Genomic DNA, 19,975 nt, shown 5'->3' on the forward strand with positions numbered 1-19,975 from the left:
CACATGATCACAACTGAGCCAAAAGTTCTTGAAATTTGCTTTGATATACAAGTACTTTGGATTATAAGCATGTTTCCAGAATGAGGTATGGTCGCAACCAAGGTTTTACTGTATATTCAGTGAAGAGAAGACAGTGACTTGAACTAGACACAAGGAAGTTAAAATGGAGAGAGCTGTACAAATATCAGATATATCTTGGACCAAAAATAACCCAAGGACTTGTAATTTAGTGTCATTCAAAAGTCCAGGGTATAGCCATAGGTGTGCGTTGCATCTGGGAAATATAGCAAGTTAATGGAGATGAGAAATTAAAGTGACTGAGATACCAAAAAGGGAAATGAGCCACCCATGTACCTTGAAATAATACAGGAAAACAAGACTTGGGTTGGAAGAGAGAATTGGGAGCCAAGTGCTAAAATCTTCAGGGGATAATGGGGGCAAAGTAACCAGGAGGTCTTTCAATGATCATTACAGGAGGAGATAGGGTACACAGACTGATGGCATGATTAGCAGAGGGATTTCACAGGAAATAGCACTGGACATAGTGAAGGAGATCAGCCCCTTCCAATTCTGAGAAAGTGGAGAAAATGAGCAACATCCACCAGAGGAAGGTAGGGAAATGACCTCACCTAAGGCCAGAAGGATCAATATATATTTAGTGAAGGTGAAGGGGGATGTGCTAATACTGAGTTGCAAAGGGTATTATGGACAAATTTGGGTGGGAGGTTCTAGTGAGGGTTGAGTCAAGACAGAAAACACAGAGAGAGTGAAGGTGAATGAGGGCTTCATGAAAAAAAGTATAATAGGGCCCATTTAACACATTTGTCAGGTTGCCAATGCTGTGAGTTCCCATAGTTCATTCTCTGGAGTTTGCTGGATACTGGGGGCTGTCTGTGTTTACCAGTGTTCTGGAAGGAAAGCCAGATATGCTTTTCTTCATGGTCTTCTATGGTAAGGGAATCTAGGTCCAGAATCTGAGGTTGGATAAAAGCACAACATGTATATGCCTAAGATGCTCTTACTCCCTTGGTCATCTGGCTTTCTTTCATGGTTCTGCTCAACCTTCACCTCCACTAGAAAGCCTTTTCTGATTTCTCTGACTAATCTTTGTTATGCTCCCCTGTACCTTGTGCAGACTTCTATTGTGGCAACTGTTATACTTTACTGCATTTGCTTTTTATACATTTCTCTCCCCGAGTGGTTATTTCTCAAGAGTGAGGATAATGCTTGAACTATTTCCATTTGCCTATTACCTAATACAAAGCCTGATAGCCTTAGTAAGAGCTACATAAGTGTTTAATTAAATGAAACCCGAATTAATCATTGTTTGCCGGTCATTATTGTAATATATACATTTTAGGTTTGAAGAAGAGTTTGTATACTCTTAATATAACAATTACTGTAAAGTTTGGTGTCCACATTGTGTTTAACCTGCCTTCTCAATAGATCATGTTCAGTTAGTAAAAATTAAATACAACCGTTTAGATATTTTGTCAAGGTATATATCCTGGGTCTTAACCAAATTGTGCTTAACTACCCAGTATTTCAGATTTTCTTGACAATAGCTTTAGAGTCAAGTTAATTTCACTCTACAGCATTTCCATTTCCTTTTTCATTTCAATTGTGAACATAATAAATTCATGTGTCAAAAATCAAACACTATATAAACATGTACAGTGAAAAGGCTCATGGAGATTTTCCTCTTATCTATAGAAAGAGCTTACTCATTCTTCCCTCTACTGATTTTTTTTTTTTTACCTCATTCTTTTTAACATCTGATGAATATATGGGTGTGTTTCAATCTTTTGTCTTTACAAACAATGCTGCAATAAATACCCTTGTTCATACATCATTTCACACATTTACAAGTAAATACAAGACACTTCCAATTAAGCTAAGTCTTAACAATGATGTTGAACCATTAAATCTATCTGCTATTATGTAGTTAAGTTCATATGGCTGCTAATGACTCCTCATTCCCAGCTTCAAAGTGTTGTCCTTTTAAGTCAAGTGGCGGACTCATGGGTTACTGTAAATAATGTTCTCAGAACATTGGTTAAGAGGAAGGAAGGTGCCTGGTTTACCAGCAGGGATGACGTTAATGTTAAGACTCATGCATGAAATTATTAAAGACGCACAAACCTCATTGACATCCTTTATCTATATATTCACTGAATTACTGACATTACTAGTAGAATATTCGCTCTAATGTTACTGCAAAAGAAAATGCCAGTTTAGTTAACAATGTTGTAGTTTGTAACCAAGTCATGAACACATACATAATGTTATATATTTTTTAAAAGCATATAGACTCATGGCAAATGATAAGCATAGCCAAGCAAAAATGGTTGATGTATATAACTGAAAGGAAAAAGAAGTTAATTATCAGAAAACTTTAAACAGTGACTATACTACGTGGCAGAACTGCCCACAGAAGATTTGAAGAGTCTTAGTTGTTGAGATATTTAAGTGGAATAGAATTGAAAGCTAGAAAAATAAACTTGAAAGGACAATCCTTCTTTGGCAGAAGTAAATGCCTAAAATGACCTAATAGATTTTTTCTTTCAAAATTCCAGTATTCAATGAACACTGCCTCTAAGTGCCTCTTTTGTTGGATTTGTTTGTCAGTGTATGCATTAATTAGTTTGCTTAAAAACTGCATTGTTCGCAACAACAACAACAAAACATGTTAAACAGTATTGGAATTGGTTAGCATTCCCAGACACATGACTTTGTTCAATATTCTAAGTCAGTTCCTTGGGATATGACAGGGGAGCTTCCCTTTACAACCTGCCTAAATATGAAAACAGTAGTGATTTAGCAGACTGGCATTGCTGGGTTTATTTGCTAGGAATTTCATGGTATTCAGTTCATATTGCTATGAATTTTCCCAGAAACATTTAAATTGTTTATGCTTACAGTCTATTTGCAATCTACATAGTTTCACCACTGACATTCTGTAAAAAAAAAAAAAGTCAATCAGAAAATAACAGCTATATAAAATGAGTTTGGCCAGGCACCTGGGTGGCTCAGTCAGTTGAGTGTTGGACTTTGGTTCGGGTCATGATCTCATGGTTTGTGCATTTGAGCCCCACGTTTGGCTCTCTGCTGTCAACGCAGAGTCTTGGGATCCTCTATGTCTCTCTCTACCCCTCCCCCATTTATGCTCTCTCTCTGTGTCTCTCAAAAATGAACATTTAAAAATAAATAAATAAAATGAGTCTGTCAATTAGGCATTAAAACATGTAAATATTTACTGTTCTCTATGTCTTTATAAACCTTTATCTTTTGGGAGTCAACTAAAGCTTTGACTCCGAACAAATCCAGATGTTAAGATGTAACTGCTGTTTGAAAAGGTATACAACACGAAGAGGTATAAAACATGATTAACTGATCTGATCTATGAAGCCTAAAACAGGTAGACGATTTAGCTCAACTAATCTATCAAACACCAATGATGGTAGGATGTTCATGCCAGAGGAGAGGAAAGGTGAACGCAGAGAGACTCTAGGATATGATCAGTATCTCATATCCTGACTTCAAAATGTAACCCTACTATTTCCTTCCACCACCTTCCACCCATATTCATTTCCCTTTAAAAGTAGTCAATGTTCTTCTCAAAAAGTGCCTGGGGAGTGAGCCACATAGTGAGGGGTGTGCCAGAGGGCATAGACAGGGAGAGGCATAAATGGAGACAAAGAGGTTAGGAGGGAATATGTGGAAATATAAGACCTCATTCTGAGGTAGAGCAAACCTACCCACTATGACTGGAGGAGTGCACAGATAGAAAAGTTATAGAAAGAACAGATTAGAAAAAGACCTTATGCACTACGCTAAATTCAGTAGACAATGGGGAAGTCATAGAGGTATTTTGAGTGAAGAAATGATATGATCAAAATAGTGCCTTAGGAAAATTAAGCTTGAGACCAGTTGAGAGACTTCTGAGAAAAATTCAAGTAAGAAGTAATGAGAGCATAAATCAGTACATTAGCAATGGGAAAGAGAAAGCATATAGATATGGAGAAAAGAGAATCCGCAGGGTACGATATCTCGTTGAACACGGGAGACAAGAGAATAAGAAAGAAGTAAACGATGGTTGAAATTGGGTCAAATATCCACCCTTGCTACAATCATCTGTGGCTAGGGTGCGGTCACCAGGTAGGACATGGCCTTGTATCCCTGCCCCTTTCACAGGCACTGTGGTGGGGAATTTATAGCTAAGAAATGGGAAAACAAGGCACCCCAACTATTAAGCTCTAGTAAAAAATTGTGTATTAACCCTGCTTCACAAAACAGCCATGCACACCCTTCAAAACTACATTGAGATCAAAGATATTAGGGTGCAGATTCTGTAAATCAAGGTCTAGTCTATGAATAGTATAAGGGATCAAAATGTGCCACCCAAAATATGTCACTTTGATATAAGGATTGCTTTTGTTTTGGGGAGAGCACAATCAAGGAAGGGGTAGAGAGAAAGGGACAGAGGATCCAAAGTGGGCTTTGGACTAATAGGCTGACAGCAGCAAGCCTGATGTGGGGCTCGAACTCATGAACCGTGAGACCATGACCTGAGCCGAAGGCAGACCAACTGAGCCACCCAGGTGCCCCGACATAAGGATTACTTTGAGCTAAAGGCAATGGAGATCCATGAGATGGAGAAAGACGCCTTCCTGGAGATTCCCTTCTCTGACTAAAAGCAGACAGTTCTGAGAAATCCCCTCTCCTGAGGAAGTTTCACAGCATTAAGACAGTCAGCAGTGAGATGGACTTACACAAACCTTACCCCATTAGTTTCCCCTAATGTATTTATCTGCCCAGTCTGTTGTACTTGAAAACCTAAAACCTGTGCCTTTTTCTTTGTTATTTTTCTACAAATTTATCGTTCTTTGTTAAGATGCTATGTAAGCCCAAATTCTGACCACACCTTTGAGTTACTCATCACTGAATTTCTCTTATGTGCATGTATGCTACAAGAGCTAATCAACTTCTTTTTCTCTTGTTAATCTCTCTTTTGTCAGTCTAATTTGCACGCCCCCAACAACAGAACCTAAGAAGGTACTGGAAAAGTTTTTATTCCTCTCCTACACTATACACCTTAGATCTTTATGAGATAAAACATAAAGAAGAAACTGATAACTCACATCCTGATAAAAAACAAGGAAACTGCCTTTCTGTTTGAGCTAAAGGCAGGTGATTACTTGGGACTTTTCAACAGTCAAAGGACAGTGTGGATCTTTTATATATTTTCACACCTCAGCTGATTGCAGAGGCAAGAGCCAATAGTTCTCTACTGCTCTAAATAACTAGATCATTTCAGTATTTCCCATCAGTCTCTCATCTTGGTTGTACTAACAAATAACTGAGACACACAATTTTATTCCTAAGTATGTTTGTAAATTTTGCTAGAGAGATTGTTTATACTTTCCATAAGATTTACAACATGTTATCAGACCCAAAAGAGGCTAGAATGACTGGTAAAATGGATAGCTCATTGGACTCTAATTTCTCATTATGCTCTGCAATTTGTGACCTTAAACACTTCCAGTATTCTGATCTTTATTTTCCTGGTCCTTAAAACAGGGTTAATAATAGCTGCAATGCTTTCCTTATACAAATGTTTTGAGGTTACAATTCAATGTCATGTAATTTATATGGCATGCAGAAATATAAAGCATCATCTTAGTTAAGCAACGAAGTCCTTCCTCAAGCTTGAATGTATTTCTTCTATAAACACCAACACTGGGGCGCCTGGGTGGCGCAGTCGGTTAAGCGTCCGACTTCAGCCAGGTCACGATCTCGCGGTCCGTGAGTTCGAGCCCCGCATCGGGCTCTGGGCTGATGGCTCAGAGCCTGGAGCCTGTTTCCGATTCTGTGTCTCCCTCTCTCTCTGCCCCTCCCCCGTTCATGCTCTGTCTCTCTCTGTCCCAAAAATAAATAAACGTTGAAAAAAAAAAAAATTTAAACACCAACACTCACCTTGCAAGTATATATAACATTCACAGCACTGAAAACCATGGAATCCGTGAGGAATGCATTCCGCTTCCACTGTAAACTTTATAGCTCCATTTTAACTCTACTTTTTATCTTCGAAGCTCAAACTAACATTTATTGTGATTTCAGATGCTTGAACATCTAGTACTAAAATCAAAACAATATAACTTTGAATCTGAATCAGCTAAAATGAAGTAAAATGTACTAGGCAAAATCGCCCTTTAATGTAGTGGTCAAATGGTAACAACTGCTGGGCAATCATCCTGTGCAAATACATCCTTGGCCTCATGCCCAAACTCTGTTGAGACCTTTGTTGGTCACATAAGAGATATCTATGGCAATGTTTGGCATAGAACATCCCAACAGGTGTCCCTTCTGTCTAGACATACAAGGAGTCAGAATTTGAATGCTCTAATTACATCCTAGGCTGGTTAGGGCTTCCTAAGGCAAATAGCCATTTACAGTTAAAATAGGAAAAACATTTCTCAGACTAGGGTAGACTATAAATGCAATCGATCAGATATTTAGATCTACATATCACAATAAAGAACTAAGAAATCAATTCTTTTCAGATGGACTCTAAGACAAGTGTTAAGGGAACTAGCTGAATTTCACAATGTAAAATACTTGTGTTTTTCAGTACAACTTCTCTGGAATATTGTTTGTGGTAATATAATTTCCTCTTTTTTTTTTTTAACTTGTCTTCTCTGTTCCCTCTTTTCAACTTTTTTCTATATTTTTGCACCTTGAATATCTCTTTAGATTTTCTTTCTCCCATTAGCCACCGAACACAAAAGAAGTGTTGTGTAAAATAGCTTTTCTCACAAAAAAAGGCACAGCCAATATGACAAGAGAAAAAAAATGTTCATGTGATGGGCTATGCTGCATTAATAAGGTGATCTAATTTCTAAGTTATTCTTAAAATATAAATGCTCATTTTTCAGAGGTAATATTATGCAGCTTGTGGACTTAAGAGAACTAATTAGAAGCATAGGTGCAATTGGCACTTGAACGCTGGGGTTCTTGATTCTGTTTTGGCTTTGCATTCACCATTGATGGTGTGACTCAGACTAGATCTTATAAAGATTGCAAATATCGACAAAGTAGTATTTATAAATCCGAGCATCCCAAATGCTTAATTTGGAAGTATTTTAAAAATCTGAGTTGCACCTCACATTCGTGTCTCAGTTGATTTATACAGAATCCAATTTCAGAGGCGTTAGTTGAACGGCCATGACATGTATTACCAAATGGGCTACAGAGGCTCAGGAAAGCCTATCAGTTGGAATGTTTACCATATGTTATATTAAATGCTTAGAGCATTTGGACAGCTGTTGAGGGGATAAAGTTACAACACAAAGACTGCCCACACTTACAACTGTAAAGTGAGCAGAGCAGCCAGTTTCCTCCAGTGCTCAGAAAGAATGTTAGTATCATTTAGAAAGCAGAGGATGCCTGAAATAATGATGTCTATCATGGAAGGTCCTAGATTCTCTCCATTATATGGTAACAAAATCCCCTTAGGCATAAGGATGAACATTCCACTGGGTTTCCCCAGGGTGGCATCTGTTATTTACAGGAATTGCCGTTGCCAAGCCTAAAGGAAAAAAGAGAAAGCTCTTCATTTCCATCTTCCTACACCCACGGAGAAGAGGCCATTCAAAGAAGCAGACAATTTGAAACCCCAAAAGATATAACCAACCCAACACTCAAGCTGGCCAGAGTTTAGAAACAACTCTTCATTTATGCACAGAAATAGTCTACTCATAAGCCCAGACCTCTCAGGTTAATAACACTACTATCCAACTGTTCACTGGTTTACAACCTGATATTAGAAATAAAGAACTCAAGGGAAGTGGAATATACCATGCTAAAAATATGCCTCTGGCATAACAATTATTTTGGACCAGTTATTTTTGAGAGGTGTCAGACATAGGACAATTTCAGAAAAGAGAGTGGAAGTTGCCCTTTTCTGAAAGAAATTCATATTTATGAGGGAAATCTCCATTTTTCAGGGAGTCTCTCCTCCCCTGTACAGGGTGTCTCTTCTCTGAAGAAAAGGATAACTCAATCTCTAAAAACTTACCAATGGAGAAAGTACTGATTTAAATCTGCAATCTTACTCTTGTTTACTGTGCTCTGCCTGAAAATTTCCCAACCTGGTTCCCCCGCTCTCACTGCACCCCAACATCTTTCCTTGGTCTTTAGCTGAGGATGATATTTTAAGGTGGTAGCTTGGGCCATTTTGTGGAGTTACTCACTTTTCCTGGATATCTCACATGTATACAGGAAGTACACATGGGATTAAACTTTTTTTGTTTTTCTCCTGTTAATCTGTGTTTTACAACCTAAGAAGGTGTAGAGGAAAAATTATTTTTTCTTCCCTACAGATCTAAAAGTCCTGACTTGAACGGAGGGATAAAATCTAAACTCATGAGCACAATGGGGGAAATACGCAGCTCCTGAGGGAAACCATAACTTGTTTTCAGTCTCAGCACAAATCTCTGTAATAATCAAATGACTGTTTTCAACTTTTTTTTCATAAGGTTTTAAACCCATTTCAAATAATTAGACCTTCCCCGGTTCAATGAGCTGATTGAGCAAGAGAAATTCCTCCATACAAATGGAAAATTTTCTTAATTTTCCTTCCTTTCTCCCTGTAGTTCTAAAATGAAATGAAGTGATGGAAAGTCACTAAATGAAATATTAACCAAAACAAATTCTTGTCTTTTTTTTTCCCCTCCCTTTTCCCTTTTTTCTCACCACCAGTTGCTACCAATGCCCTTTTGTTAGGCCTGCTTAAGTGGTTACGCATCCCTGAGCTCTGCCTGAGGGGCCACATCTGAATCTGAAAAGTAAACCCTTCTGCCTGCCAGGCCCCAGGACCTGCCCCCTGCACACACACAAAACAGCCCTCTCTACCCTCTCACTTCCTTCACTTACCCACACATCCCTGACTATGACTTCTCTTGTCTCTCTTTCCCTTTAGATATGTGGCTCCTTAAATCACCACCTTAGTTCAGCAAATCATAATATGTACTTACAATTCTTAGACACATCCTATTCAATGTATATGCTAGTTTCATTATTTGGTTGCCCATGCTGCATGTGTCCATCTTAAAATAGAAGCTCCCAGGCAAGGGAGCCCCGTCTGGAAAATGTGTCAAAGACAGAGCCTATCTTGGTGCCATGGGCAAATAACATTAAAAAAAAAAAAAAAAAAAGAATCATGGCAGCAAAACTTCGGTGAAAAGTTTTTGAAATAACAAAACAAACCGGAAGGAACCTCATGCCTAGAAAGCAATCTTTTCTTTCCCGATCTCAGTAAGATATCAGAAAAACAGATATGAGACTACTTGAGGATATCTTCTAGAGTCCTGTGTTATAAAACTACCTTGTAAAAGGGATAGGTAGGAGTTTGGGGACTCATGTTAGACTATCCATGAATTTACAAAAATTCATAATCGACAACTCCACATAGGACAGGGAAAAGCTAGAAAGAGTGTTTATTCTCATGATTTTCACCTTTTACTCCCTAACCCCATACGTGATCAAAGTGTATTTTTCAGTTGAAATGAGACAGGAATGAGCACCGCAGAAATGGAGCATCTGACTGTGGAAGCAAAAGGTTGCTAAATCTTGTCACTGTGGCACATTTGCCTGATCTTTTAACACCCAACAGTGTTTCCACTCAGTTCCTATTTAATCTCAGTAGAAATTTTTGGCCAAACAGGCACCATTTACATATTATTTCTTGAGAGTGGAATTGTAGATTGGGGCGGGGTGTGGGTAAGTGCAGTTGAGAACCATAACTTCAATCTTCCTCCTTCAAAATGCTCAAAGGTGGGTTTCTTTCTCCTAAAAGTTCAGGTCGCACAGCTCTTCCAAGATATTCAGATGGCAGGGCTATGTGCCCATCTTTTACACTCTTTAAAAAAGCTGCTCTTCAGTTTTTAACCTCAAGGAAGTTTTCCAACGTATAAGACACCAGGAAAACACTTAACCAGGGTTCTTTTCTACACCTAAACCATCAGAAGTAATAGGCAGCTAGGCTAATTACCCTTGATTAGCATAAGAATTAAAACCATTAAGGCGCTCACTCAGTTTAATAAAAGAATGCCCTTAGGCTTCTAAGATCTGTAACTCGTAGAAGCTTTAATTTCCACCAGCCAAAGACTAGCCTTCAGCTTTTTAACAGCGAAGAGACGATTTTCCCCCCTTCTCCCACCCTCGTGCCCCGGTTCTGCACCTCCCTCCTTCATTGCATACACCCACCAGGAAACCCCTGTTTACAGCCAGAGACGCCCCAAGACCTCGTGCCCCAAACCCCCCACCTCCTATGCATCTTAACGATTGAAAAAAGCGTCCTCTTCCTTCCCAAACTTCAAAACAAGGTAGGGGAGGGAGCGGCGAGCAGTCTTCCATCTCCGTTCACAAATGCGGCTGTGAAAAAGCCTGAGGAGGGACATCCTGTGAGCAAGTTCGAAAAGAAAAGGAAGGAAGTTCGAAAAGAAAAGGAAGGTCTGAGCATCAGACTTCAGTCGACCAACCACGACTGACAAAGAAGGTACTCCAAACGTCTGCGTGGAAACGAACCACGCTCGTCTTTCTTCCGCCCCCTTTCTGCCAACTGTGCTTCTGCGGGATCGCAGGCTCAATCCATGCCCACGTTTTTGCAAAACACAGGCAGAATCGTAAGCAGTTACCTTCATGGTTCGGCGGGCCGTGAAGAGCGCTGGAACGGCGCGCAGGGCAAGCCCGGGGCGTCCCAGGCGCTCCGGGGCTGCGCGGGCGGGGGCGACCGGGGCGCGCGGCGGCGGCTGCGGGAATGAATGGCTGGGCACCGGGCCGGCGCGGCGGCGGCCACACGTGGCGGGCGGGATTGCTGACTGGTCCGCCCGCAGCGGAGCTCGCCGGCTCTCTCTCTAGCAGATTGCATCAGCAGGAAGAGTCTCGAGGCTGTGTTTCCCCCAGACCGCCCCCAGAGGGTAGAGTCACTCCCAGCACCGCGAGTCAGACCCAGCGCCCTCCCCAGCCGCCCTCGTCCCTCACTCCTGGGGGGTGCCAGTGTTGCAGACACGTTTCCACATGTTACCCCGCGCTCGGTTAGTGCCTGTGAGTGTGCATCCGCGTGTGGGGATGCCAAGGAGAAGGACGAAATGAATAGATCGTGATTGTCACTCCCTCTAAGCTAGCTGCGCGCCCGCCTCACTTCCCACCATCCCCGAAGTAACGTTCCCGAAAGTCCTGTTCAGAATTCTACGGTGGATTCCCGTCATCGAAAGCAGAAAATTTTAAACGTATGTTTTTAATGTACAGAGCATGTGTCTGGTTTTTAAGAGTTTACCAACCTCGGTTTCTCCCATCCTTGGTTTTTAGTCCCACGGCCCACCCTCAGATACAACCATTTTTTTTTTTTTTTTTTTTTTGCCAGTTTCTTGCGTATCTGGAAGAATAATCCTTAATCCTGGGAGCATATAGAATTCTTTCTGATGTGAGCCTTGCCTGCTGGCCCAGTTCATCCTCTGTGGGACCCTCTCCGCAGCACAAAAGATACAGCACTGCTACTTTTCCATGCCCAACGGCTCAGGTCAGGCTCCTGGCCTTTGCTTAATGGCCCTTCTGGTTGAGGTGCTCTCTCCGTCAATCTGGCAATGTCCTATTTTTGTCAATCTCAAATGAAACCTTTGCTAGGACGTCTTTGCAGAGTCTCTCAAGCAAACTTGAACCTGTGCACTGTGCTTTATCCATAGCCTTTATTAAATTCAATTTTCTTTTAATTATGTGTTTGCACAGATAGTACTTCATTAGATTAGTAGATTTGTAACGACAGATCCCAGTGTTGAACAAAAATGTGTGTAGGGGCTGCTTAACAAGTGTTGGTTAGGTGAATGCATGATTCAATCATTCAACAAATTTATTGATCTCTTATTACATATCAGATGCTGGGCAAAATACTAGGCATAAAGTAGTAAACAACAAAAATGTTCTCATGCTCATAGAATTCATATTTTAGCGTGGGAAACAGAAAACAAACATTAATCCAGGTAGCAAAATGTTCATGCACTGATTTACACAATGAAATATCGTTCGTTAATAAACAAATGAATTACTGATTCATGCTTACATAGGGCATGAATTAACCTTGAAAACATTATAAGACATGAAATAAGACAGTCAAAAATAACCATATATTGTATGATTTCCATTTTTCTGAAATGTCTAGAAAATGGATGGTTGTTGCCAACGGTAATGGGGAGTGATGGCTAATGGGTACAGAATTTCTTCTTGGGGTGATTAAAATGTTCTAAAATTAGGGGCAGTTAGGTGGCACCTGACTTAAGCTTAGGTCATGATCTCACTGGTTCGTGAGTTCAAACCCCACGTGGGGCTCTGTGCTGACAGCTCAGAGCATGGAGCCTGCTTTAGATTCTGTCTCCCTCTCTCTCTGCCCCTCCCTCACTAGCTCTCTCTCTCTCTCCCTCTCTCTCTCTCTCTTTACGTCTTTCTCTCAAAAATAAACACTTAGGGGCACCTGGGTGGCTTAGTCCGATAAGCGTCCGACTTCAACTCAGGCCACGATCTCACAGTCCGTGAGTTCAAGCCCCACGTCGGACTCTGGGCTGATGGCTCAGAGCCTGGAGCCTGTTCCAGATTCTGTGTCTCCCTCTCTCTCTGCCCCTCCCCTGTTCATGCTCTGTCTCTGTCTCAGAAATAAATAAATATTAAAAATAAATTAATAAACATTTTAAAAAATAAATTTTAAAATGTTCTAAAATTGGATCGTGGTAATGATTGCACAACTGTGAATACACTAAAAACCAGTGGATTATACACTTAAAATAGATGAATTGTATGATATATGAATTTTATCTCCATAAACATACTACTTTTAAGAATCAAGTTGCAAATAGTAAATTTAAGAGGAGAAAATAGGGCATGAAAAGGGAAAAGAGCATGATAGGACATTAGACCAGAATTAATTAATGTGTCAATTCTAGAGCATGCCTGTCAATGACTTCTAGATCCAATGACTACCTAAGGATTCTTTTGATGTTAGCAATAGAGGAAGAGAGAAGGTGATATAAAGAGCTTTAAAAGAAGGTAGAAGTGAAAGAGGAATTAGGGAATGAACATATCCAGAAGAGTATGAGAGCAATCTGGCTATGTCTGCCCTCCCATTTCCCTCCAATGTTGAGAGGAGGATCCCATAGTTCTCCCTCATTGCTACATGTAAACTCTCCCAAAGCTTCCCTCCTAGACACCCAAAATGTTTTTTTTTTTCAAATGAAGAGGGTCATCATCAACCAAGATTGTTACTCTGCCAACAGCACTACACTTCAAGAAAGTCACAGTTAAAAGATACGAGGGGTGCCTGGGTGGCTCAGTCGGTTGAGTGTCAGACTTCGGCTCAGGTCATGATCTTGCATCTTGTGGGTTAGAGCCCTGGGTCGGGCTCCGTGCTGACAGCTCAGGGACTGGAGCTTGCTTCGGATTCTGTGTCTCCCTCTCTCTCTGCCCCTCCCCCACTTGTGCTCTGTCTCTCTCTCTCTCTCTCAAAAATAAACATTAAAAAAAAAAAGATACTAAAGGCAGCTGAATTCTCCAAACTTAATGTATTCCATATCTTTACCTGTAGGCAGGGACTTTAACTATACTTGAAGAAGAGACAAAATAGTTCTAACATACCCACACTAGCTTTGAGATTGATTTCAGAGCCCCAGAGAGCTCAACTCCTTTTTGTCACCACTGTTTGAACAGTCTATTGTTGTTATCATTATGAAAATTATATACCAACTACTTGCAGAATTTCTCTTCTGATTCTTACTAAATCTTATCTAGAGGAAGGGAAACTCACAAATTTTCCCTGTTCCCAGGACTTGGGAAAAAGTTAGCAGAAAGCAATGATGTTTTCTGTCATAAAGAGTAGAGGGAAGTGTACTCTAAAATTCCACTCTACCAATTTAGGGGAACAAAATCACTCCTCTCTTTATTTCTTAAATGAAAAATACTGCAAAGTATTATCTTTTTATATTTCATATATATATATATATCCCATTACATATATGTACACACACACACCAAAAAAAATTAAATATTCAAATTAAAATTGCAAATAGTAAATTTAAGAGGATTAAATTAAATTAAATATTCAAAAATCATTTATACTGTACTTTATGGGAAATATATAAAGTTTTCTAGGACATTTTACACCCATTGGACCTATTTTTAGCCTTACTGTACATCTTCTAGAACCTAATCTTCATGTAAAATTAGACTCACTTTATCAGAGAGCATTGGCTGCCCCATCAAATGTAGGGGAAAACCAAGTTGGATGATCCCTTATGCCCAGAAGTGGTGATAGCCAAGGAAGGAAAAGGTAATTATCCAAAGAGTTCTTGTTGGACATGGAAGCAGTAGCAGCCTTCACATCCAGCTGCCACTAAATACCTCAATAATCTTTGGATAAACTATTTCTGGCCGAAGGGGGAAAAAAAAAAGATTAGTGTTTTTACAACTCCTTCACACTTTCTTCTTAGTTTGATTCTTTATTTAGGTCCCTCAAAGAACAAATCAGACTCCAGCCTAATCCTAGAGCAATATCCAAAGTAAGTTAAGAGAAGACTGAGGAGCTATTTAATAAATGATCATCAAACAAAGGGATGACACAGATTGGGGAAAATCACCGGCTTTAGCTGCAGATCTGAATTTGTATCCCCAGTTGCACTGATTTGTAATGTACAAACTTTCGCAGGTTATTTAATCTCTCTGAAACTCAGATTGATTTTTTTCTAATCACTAATATAAAGAAAGGAACAGTTAATTTGGAAGTATAAGAGAGAGAGACAACTTAATACATGCACAGTGCCCAGCATTAGAGGCTTCCTGTGTATGCCCCACATATCTCCTATGAATCTTTCAATCCTAATCACCTTAGAACAAGTACCAGCTACTCATTTTCCATGACTAATAAGGATATAAAATGAAGGTACAACAATAGAAATTCTAGAATATTAAAAACACATCACTTATTAGCCAAGAAAAAATCTGGGGTGCCTCGCTGGCTCAGTTGGTGGAACATGTGACTCTTGATCTTGAGGTCATGAGTTCCAGCCCCATGTGTGACATAGAATTTACATAAATTTTTAAAAATTTAGGGGCGCCTGGGTGGCGCAGTCGGTTAAGCGTCCGACTTCAGCCAGGTCACGATCTCGCGGTCCGTGAGTTCGAGCCCCGCGTCAGGCTCTGGGCTGATGGCTCAGAGCCTGGAGTCTGTTTCCGATTCTGTGTCTCCCTCTCTCTCTGCCCCTCCCCCATTCATGCTCTGTCTCTCTCTGTCCCAAAAATAAATAAACGTTGAAAAAAAAATTTAAAAAAAAAAAAAATTTAAAAAAATACGAGGAGAATTTATGGAATCTTTCTTCCAGGTTCTTTTTTTTTTTTTTAAGATTTTTATTTTTAAATAATCTCTACACCCAAGTGGGGCTCAAACCTACAACCCCAAGGTAGAGAGTTGTATGCTCTACCAACTGAACCAGCCAGGTGCCCCTCTTCCAGATTTTTAAAAATAAGCTAATTCTTGAAAGAATGTTGTAAATCTTCCTGCTAGTTCTCTACAGTCTCTCAGGCACCTCCCACCCTGACTTTTAAAACTGACCACTCTCTCCTTGAAATCCTTCCCTTCCATGATACTGTGCTATTCTGGACTTTCTCCAGTCTTTCTGACAGGTCCTTTTCTTTCAATTATGATCACGATTCTTTTTTCCTCAGGCCTTCTAGATGTGGACAAGATAATGGTCCCACCAGAATCTGACCTTAAATCTCCTTGCTTTATACTCTGTTCCTAGGTGATTTCAACTGTTACCTCTAGTCTGATAATTTGCAAAACTATGCCTCTAATTTTAATCTATTTCCTGATCTCCAGAACTTTATTTCCAAAGGCCCATATCTGGTTCATCACCTTTACTTCAAGCCAGTTGGTCCAAATTCAAGCACATAATCTTCCCTCTTAAACCTGCTTGTCTTGTCTTTCTTCTTTCTGCTGATGCCATCAGCAACCTTCCAGTCATCCAGGCTCCAAAGTTGAATACAGTTCATGCCATCATGGATAGCTTTTAAAGCAGGAGGGAAAGATATGAGCCTCCCACATCCAACTATCACTAGGCCTTCCCAATTCTATCTCCACAAGATCTCTTATAACCTTCCTGCTCTGTCCCCATTCTCATTGCCCTACTTTCTTTAGTCATTTATTATGCCTTTCCCCTGGATTACTGTTATCCCTGCCTCCAATCTCTCCTTGCCCCAATCCACCCAACACACAGATGGCCAGTAATCTTCCTAGCCCTCAGTTCTGATTAGATTTTCCCCCTACTCAAAAGAATGTAACTTGCACTCATATGCTTTAACATGAGCCAGACTAGAGCACATGCTGTGTGCCTAAGCACATCTGAAATCTTCCCTCCTTGCTTTTATTTATTTTTTTTTTAATTTTTTTTTCAACGTTTATTTATTTTTGGGACAGAGAGAGACAGAGCATGAACGGGGAAGGGGCAGAGAGAGAGGAAGACACAGAATCGGAAACAGGCTCCAGACTCTGAGCCATCAGCCCAGAGCCTGACGCGGGGCTCGAACTCACGGACCGCGAGATAGTGACCTGGCTGAAGTCGGACGCTTAACCGACTGCGCCACCCAGGCGCCCCCCCTCCTTGCTTTTAAATAACACTACTTGGAACTTCTTTTCCTCCAGCTTGCTTGCCTAAATGATATCCAATCTTCAAGATCCATTTCACCTAGTATTGTCTTCTTACAGTCTTTCCTGAAGACTGGCTCTATAGACCTGTGGTTCTCAACTGAGAGTGGACATTTTCAGACTATTCCTCTTCAATTCCATCATATCCTCTTCTACCTCTTAATAACTCTTTACGTATTGATCACCCTTGGGTTTTCATCGTCTGTTGTCAACATTTTTTCTCATTCATTGAAAATGCTGTCCGTGGGGGGCGCCTGAGCGGTTCAGATGTTTAAGTGTCCAATTCTTGGTTTTAGTTTAGGTTACGATCTCGTCGTTTTGTGAATTTGAGCCCCATGTCAGGCTATGCACTGCCAGCATGGAGGCTGCTTGAGATTCTTTCTCTCTCCTTCTCTTTCTGCCCCTCCCCCACTGGCAGTTTCTCTCCCTCTCTCTTTCAAAATAAATAAATTTAAAAAAAAATTTAAATGCTCTCTATGGGTGAGTTCATCTACTCTTCATCCAAAACTACCAAAAGACCATTTTCCTCCCTTTCTTCTTTGAACAAAACCCTGATTCTCCCCCCCTACCCCCACCCCCTCGGGCAGAGGCACAAAATATGCTTAGTCCTGGGGGATGAATGATTATTAATCCAAGGCAGTAATGACAATCTTATTTGACTTTTATTATTTTTTAAGTTTACTTATTTATTTTGAGAGATTGAACATAAGCAGGTGAGGGACAGAGAGAGAGGGAGAGAGAAAATCCCAAGCATGCTCTGTCCTGCCAGTGCAGACTTGGACTCAGGGCTCTATTTCACAAACAATGTGATCATGACCTGAGCCAAAATCAAGAGTTAGATGCTCAACTGACTGAGCCACCCAGGTGCTCCTCATTTTACTTTTCAGTATACCTATTTTCTCATACTCTCTTGAGCCAGGGAGGACCAAGGAATCAAGTTCTAATCACTGAGACCTAAGGGGAGGTATCTAAGTGCTTCTAAGAAGGGTCATACTTTCTAATTAGAAAAACAACAAAAAAGTCAGGCAAGGAGACCTTGTCGGTGCCATTCCCTTCTTCATTTTAAAAAAAAAAATTTTTTTAATGTTTATTTATTTTTGAGACAGAGAGAGACAGAGCATGAACGGGGGAGGGTTAGAGAGAGAGGGAGACACAGAATCTGAAGCAGGCTCCAGGCTCTGAGCTGTCAGCACAGAGCCCGATGCGGGGCTCGAACCCACGAACCGTGAGATCATGACCTGAGCTGAAGTCGGACACCCAACCGACTGAGCCACCCAGGCGCCCCTCCCTTCTTCATTTTAAAGGTTGTTTATAAATGTATGTTTCAGGGAGCTGCCAATAGCCATGCTGCAACCATGAGTGACACGCCCAAGATCAAAAACCAATATATTGAAGATGGCAAAACAGAGAGAGAGCCTGGGCTGTTGAGCCACCTTGCCAACCTTGGAATTGCCCACCTTCAAAATATTTGTCTTAAGAGATAATTAAATGTCTTTATTGCCTTGCTGCTATTGGTCAGGTATTTTATTACTACCACTGAAAGTATTCTTTGGCTTCAATTACATCTACAGTCCAGTGCCACTTGCTTCAAGAATTCTTTACTCATATTTCCCATGTGTTTTCCCATGTGTTTGACCCAAAGGCATCTCCAACTCAGTAGGAAATTCTTATCTTATGTATAATTAACTTATATTTACTCTCAAATCCTTTTCTCAGCAAACACACACACACACACACACACACACACACACCCCTACCATACATTGTATGCTTGGCAGGCTCCCCTTGCATTTCCTATGTTTCTTAGTAACAGTATACTTTAACTAGTAGCCCGAACAATTGCCAGTCAACTTCAAATCCTATCTTTCCTTCACTCTCCACCAATTTCAGCATTTATAATTTCCATAAACTTTTCTCTTTACTATTTCTCAAATTTGTCTTTTGTTCTTAACACTCATTAGAATGCCTTACTTCAAACTTCATCATCTCCTGGTTGGACAGTAGCCCCTTAACTATTATCTGTGTGACATCTGGACATATTAATCTATCTTGACCTTATTTTCCTTACCTATAAAATGAGAATTAAAAAGCCTGCTGTTTTCATGAAGACCAAAAGAGCTATTACATGTAAAGTAATTAGAGCTATTACATGTAAAGTAATGTGCCTAGCACATAGTAAATACTCAGTAAACATTAGTTATTATTATGGCCTTCAATTTCTCCCAACTAATATGTTTGTTTTGTTTTTTATTATTCTGTAGGATGTTTATCTATACCATAAAGCACCTTCACTAAATCACTACTGCCCAAATACTCTCTACTTTAACCAAACCATTTTATGGAAGTTCCAAAGATCTTGTTTAAAACACATCAAATTAGGCTCAAGACACTCTCTTATATGACTTCTTAACACATATATCATTTACAGCCTGCTCAGACCTTCCATTTCAAAACGCCTGAAGACTTCCTTATACGGTACACAACTTTCATCTCCTTTTAAAATCGTCATTTTCTTCCATCTTCAAATGAGAACTAACACCCAAGTATCTAGAAAATGTTTATTTTTACTCTAAGTAAGCCATTCATGTACACAGTTATACCCTTGACTCCTTTTGAAGATGCTCACCCCAGGCTCCATCCCAGATTTACTGAATCAAAACTGCTGGGAGGGTGGGTAGGGGTAAGACTGCAACATTTGCATTTGAACAAGCACCTGAACCGACTGATATGCATACTGATGTTTGACACAATTGAACTAGACTTTCTCATCTCCCAGAACTACTATACCTCTAAAATTTTTATGAAAACATTATCCTCCAAACAAAGCCCCCTATCCTTCCAGTTTTCTCAGGTACACATAGTAAATCTGTTCTTCAACTTTATCCACCTTTTTAGCCTTTTGACATATATAGTAAGCCCTCAATAAATATTTGTTAAATAAAGTTTAACATACACTCTAGTCCTGCCAAGGGATTCTCCTTTGTCTTCATATTTTTCCATATCTAGAATATTATGCCTTGGTCTATCATTTAGGTCTCTTTTTTTCTCCAATCTGATAATATTTGCTCTTTGAGTGAGTTGATGAGCTCATTTATGTATTATGATTATGAATACGGTTGTGTTTAAATCTACCATCTTGCTATTTATTTTCTATTTGTCCCATCTGTTCTTAGTTCTTTTTCTCTTATTTTGCTGCTTTTGGGGGGGGGGGATTAAATGAATATTTATCATGAT

General features: G+C 40.0%; 1 protein-coding gene and 1 long non-coding RNA gene across 2 annotated transcripts in view; one reads left to right on the forward strand and one right to left on the reverse strand.

Annotated features, from left to right (window-relative positions):
• BCAT1 (branched chain amino acid transaminase 1) overlaps positions 1–10,832 on the reverse strand; it is a 101,740-nt gene extending 90,908 nt beyond the window's left edge. Inside the window, exon 1 of the mRNA XM_047066033.1 lies at positions 10,698–10,832. Coding sequence (XP_046921989.1) covers positions 10,698–10,703 — 6 coding nt within the window. The 5' untranslated portion in view covers positions 10,704–10,832. The remainder of the gene's footprint in view (positions 1–10,697) is intronic.
• Positions 10,418–18,232, forward strand: LOC124501665 (uncharacterized). Its single transcript, XR_006959797.1, has 3 exons — positions 10,418–10,558; positions 11,426–11,581; positions 18,070–18,232. It is a non-coding gene; the product is annotated as an uncharacterized LOC124501665 (long non-coding RNA).
• Positions 18,233–19,975: the final 1,743 nt, after the last annotated feature.

This window comes from Lynx rufus, unplaced genomic scaffold (assembly GCF_022079265.1).
Source record: "Lynx rufus isolate CCGP_SWC_20201006 ecotype Redwood Valley unplaced genomic scaffold, mLynRuf1.p SCAF_7, whole genome shotgun sequence".
Classification (NCBI taxonomy): Eukaryota; Metazoa; Chordata; class Mammalia; order Carnivora; family Felidae; genus Lynx; species Lynx rufus.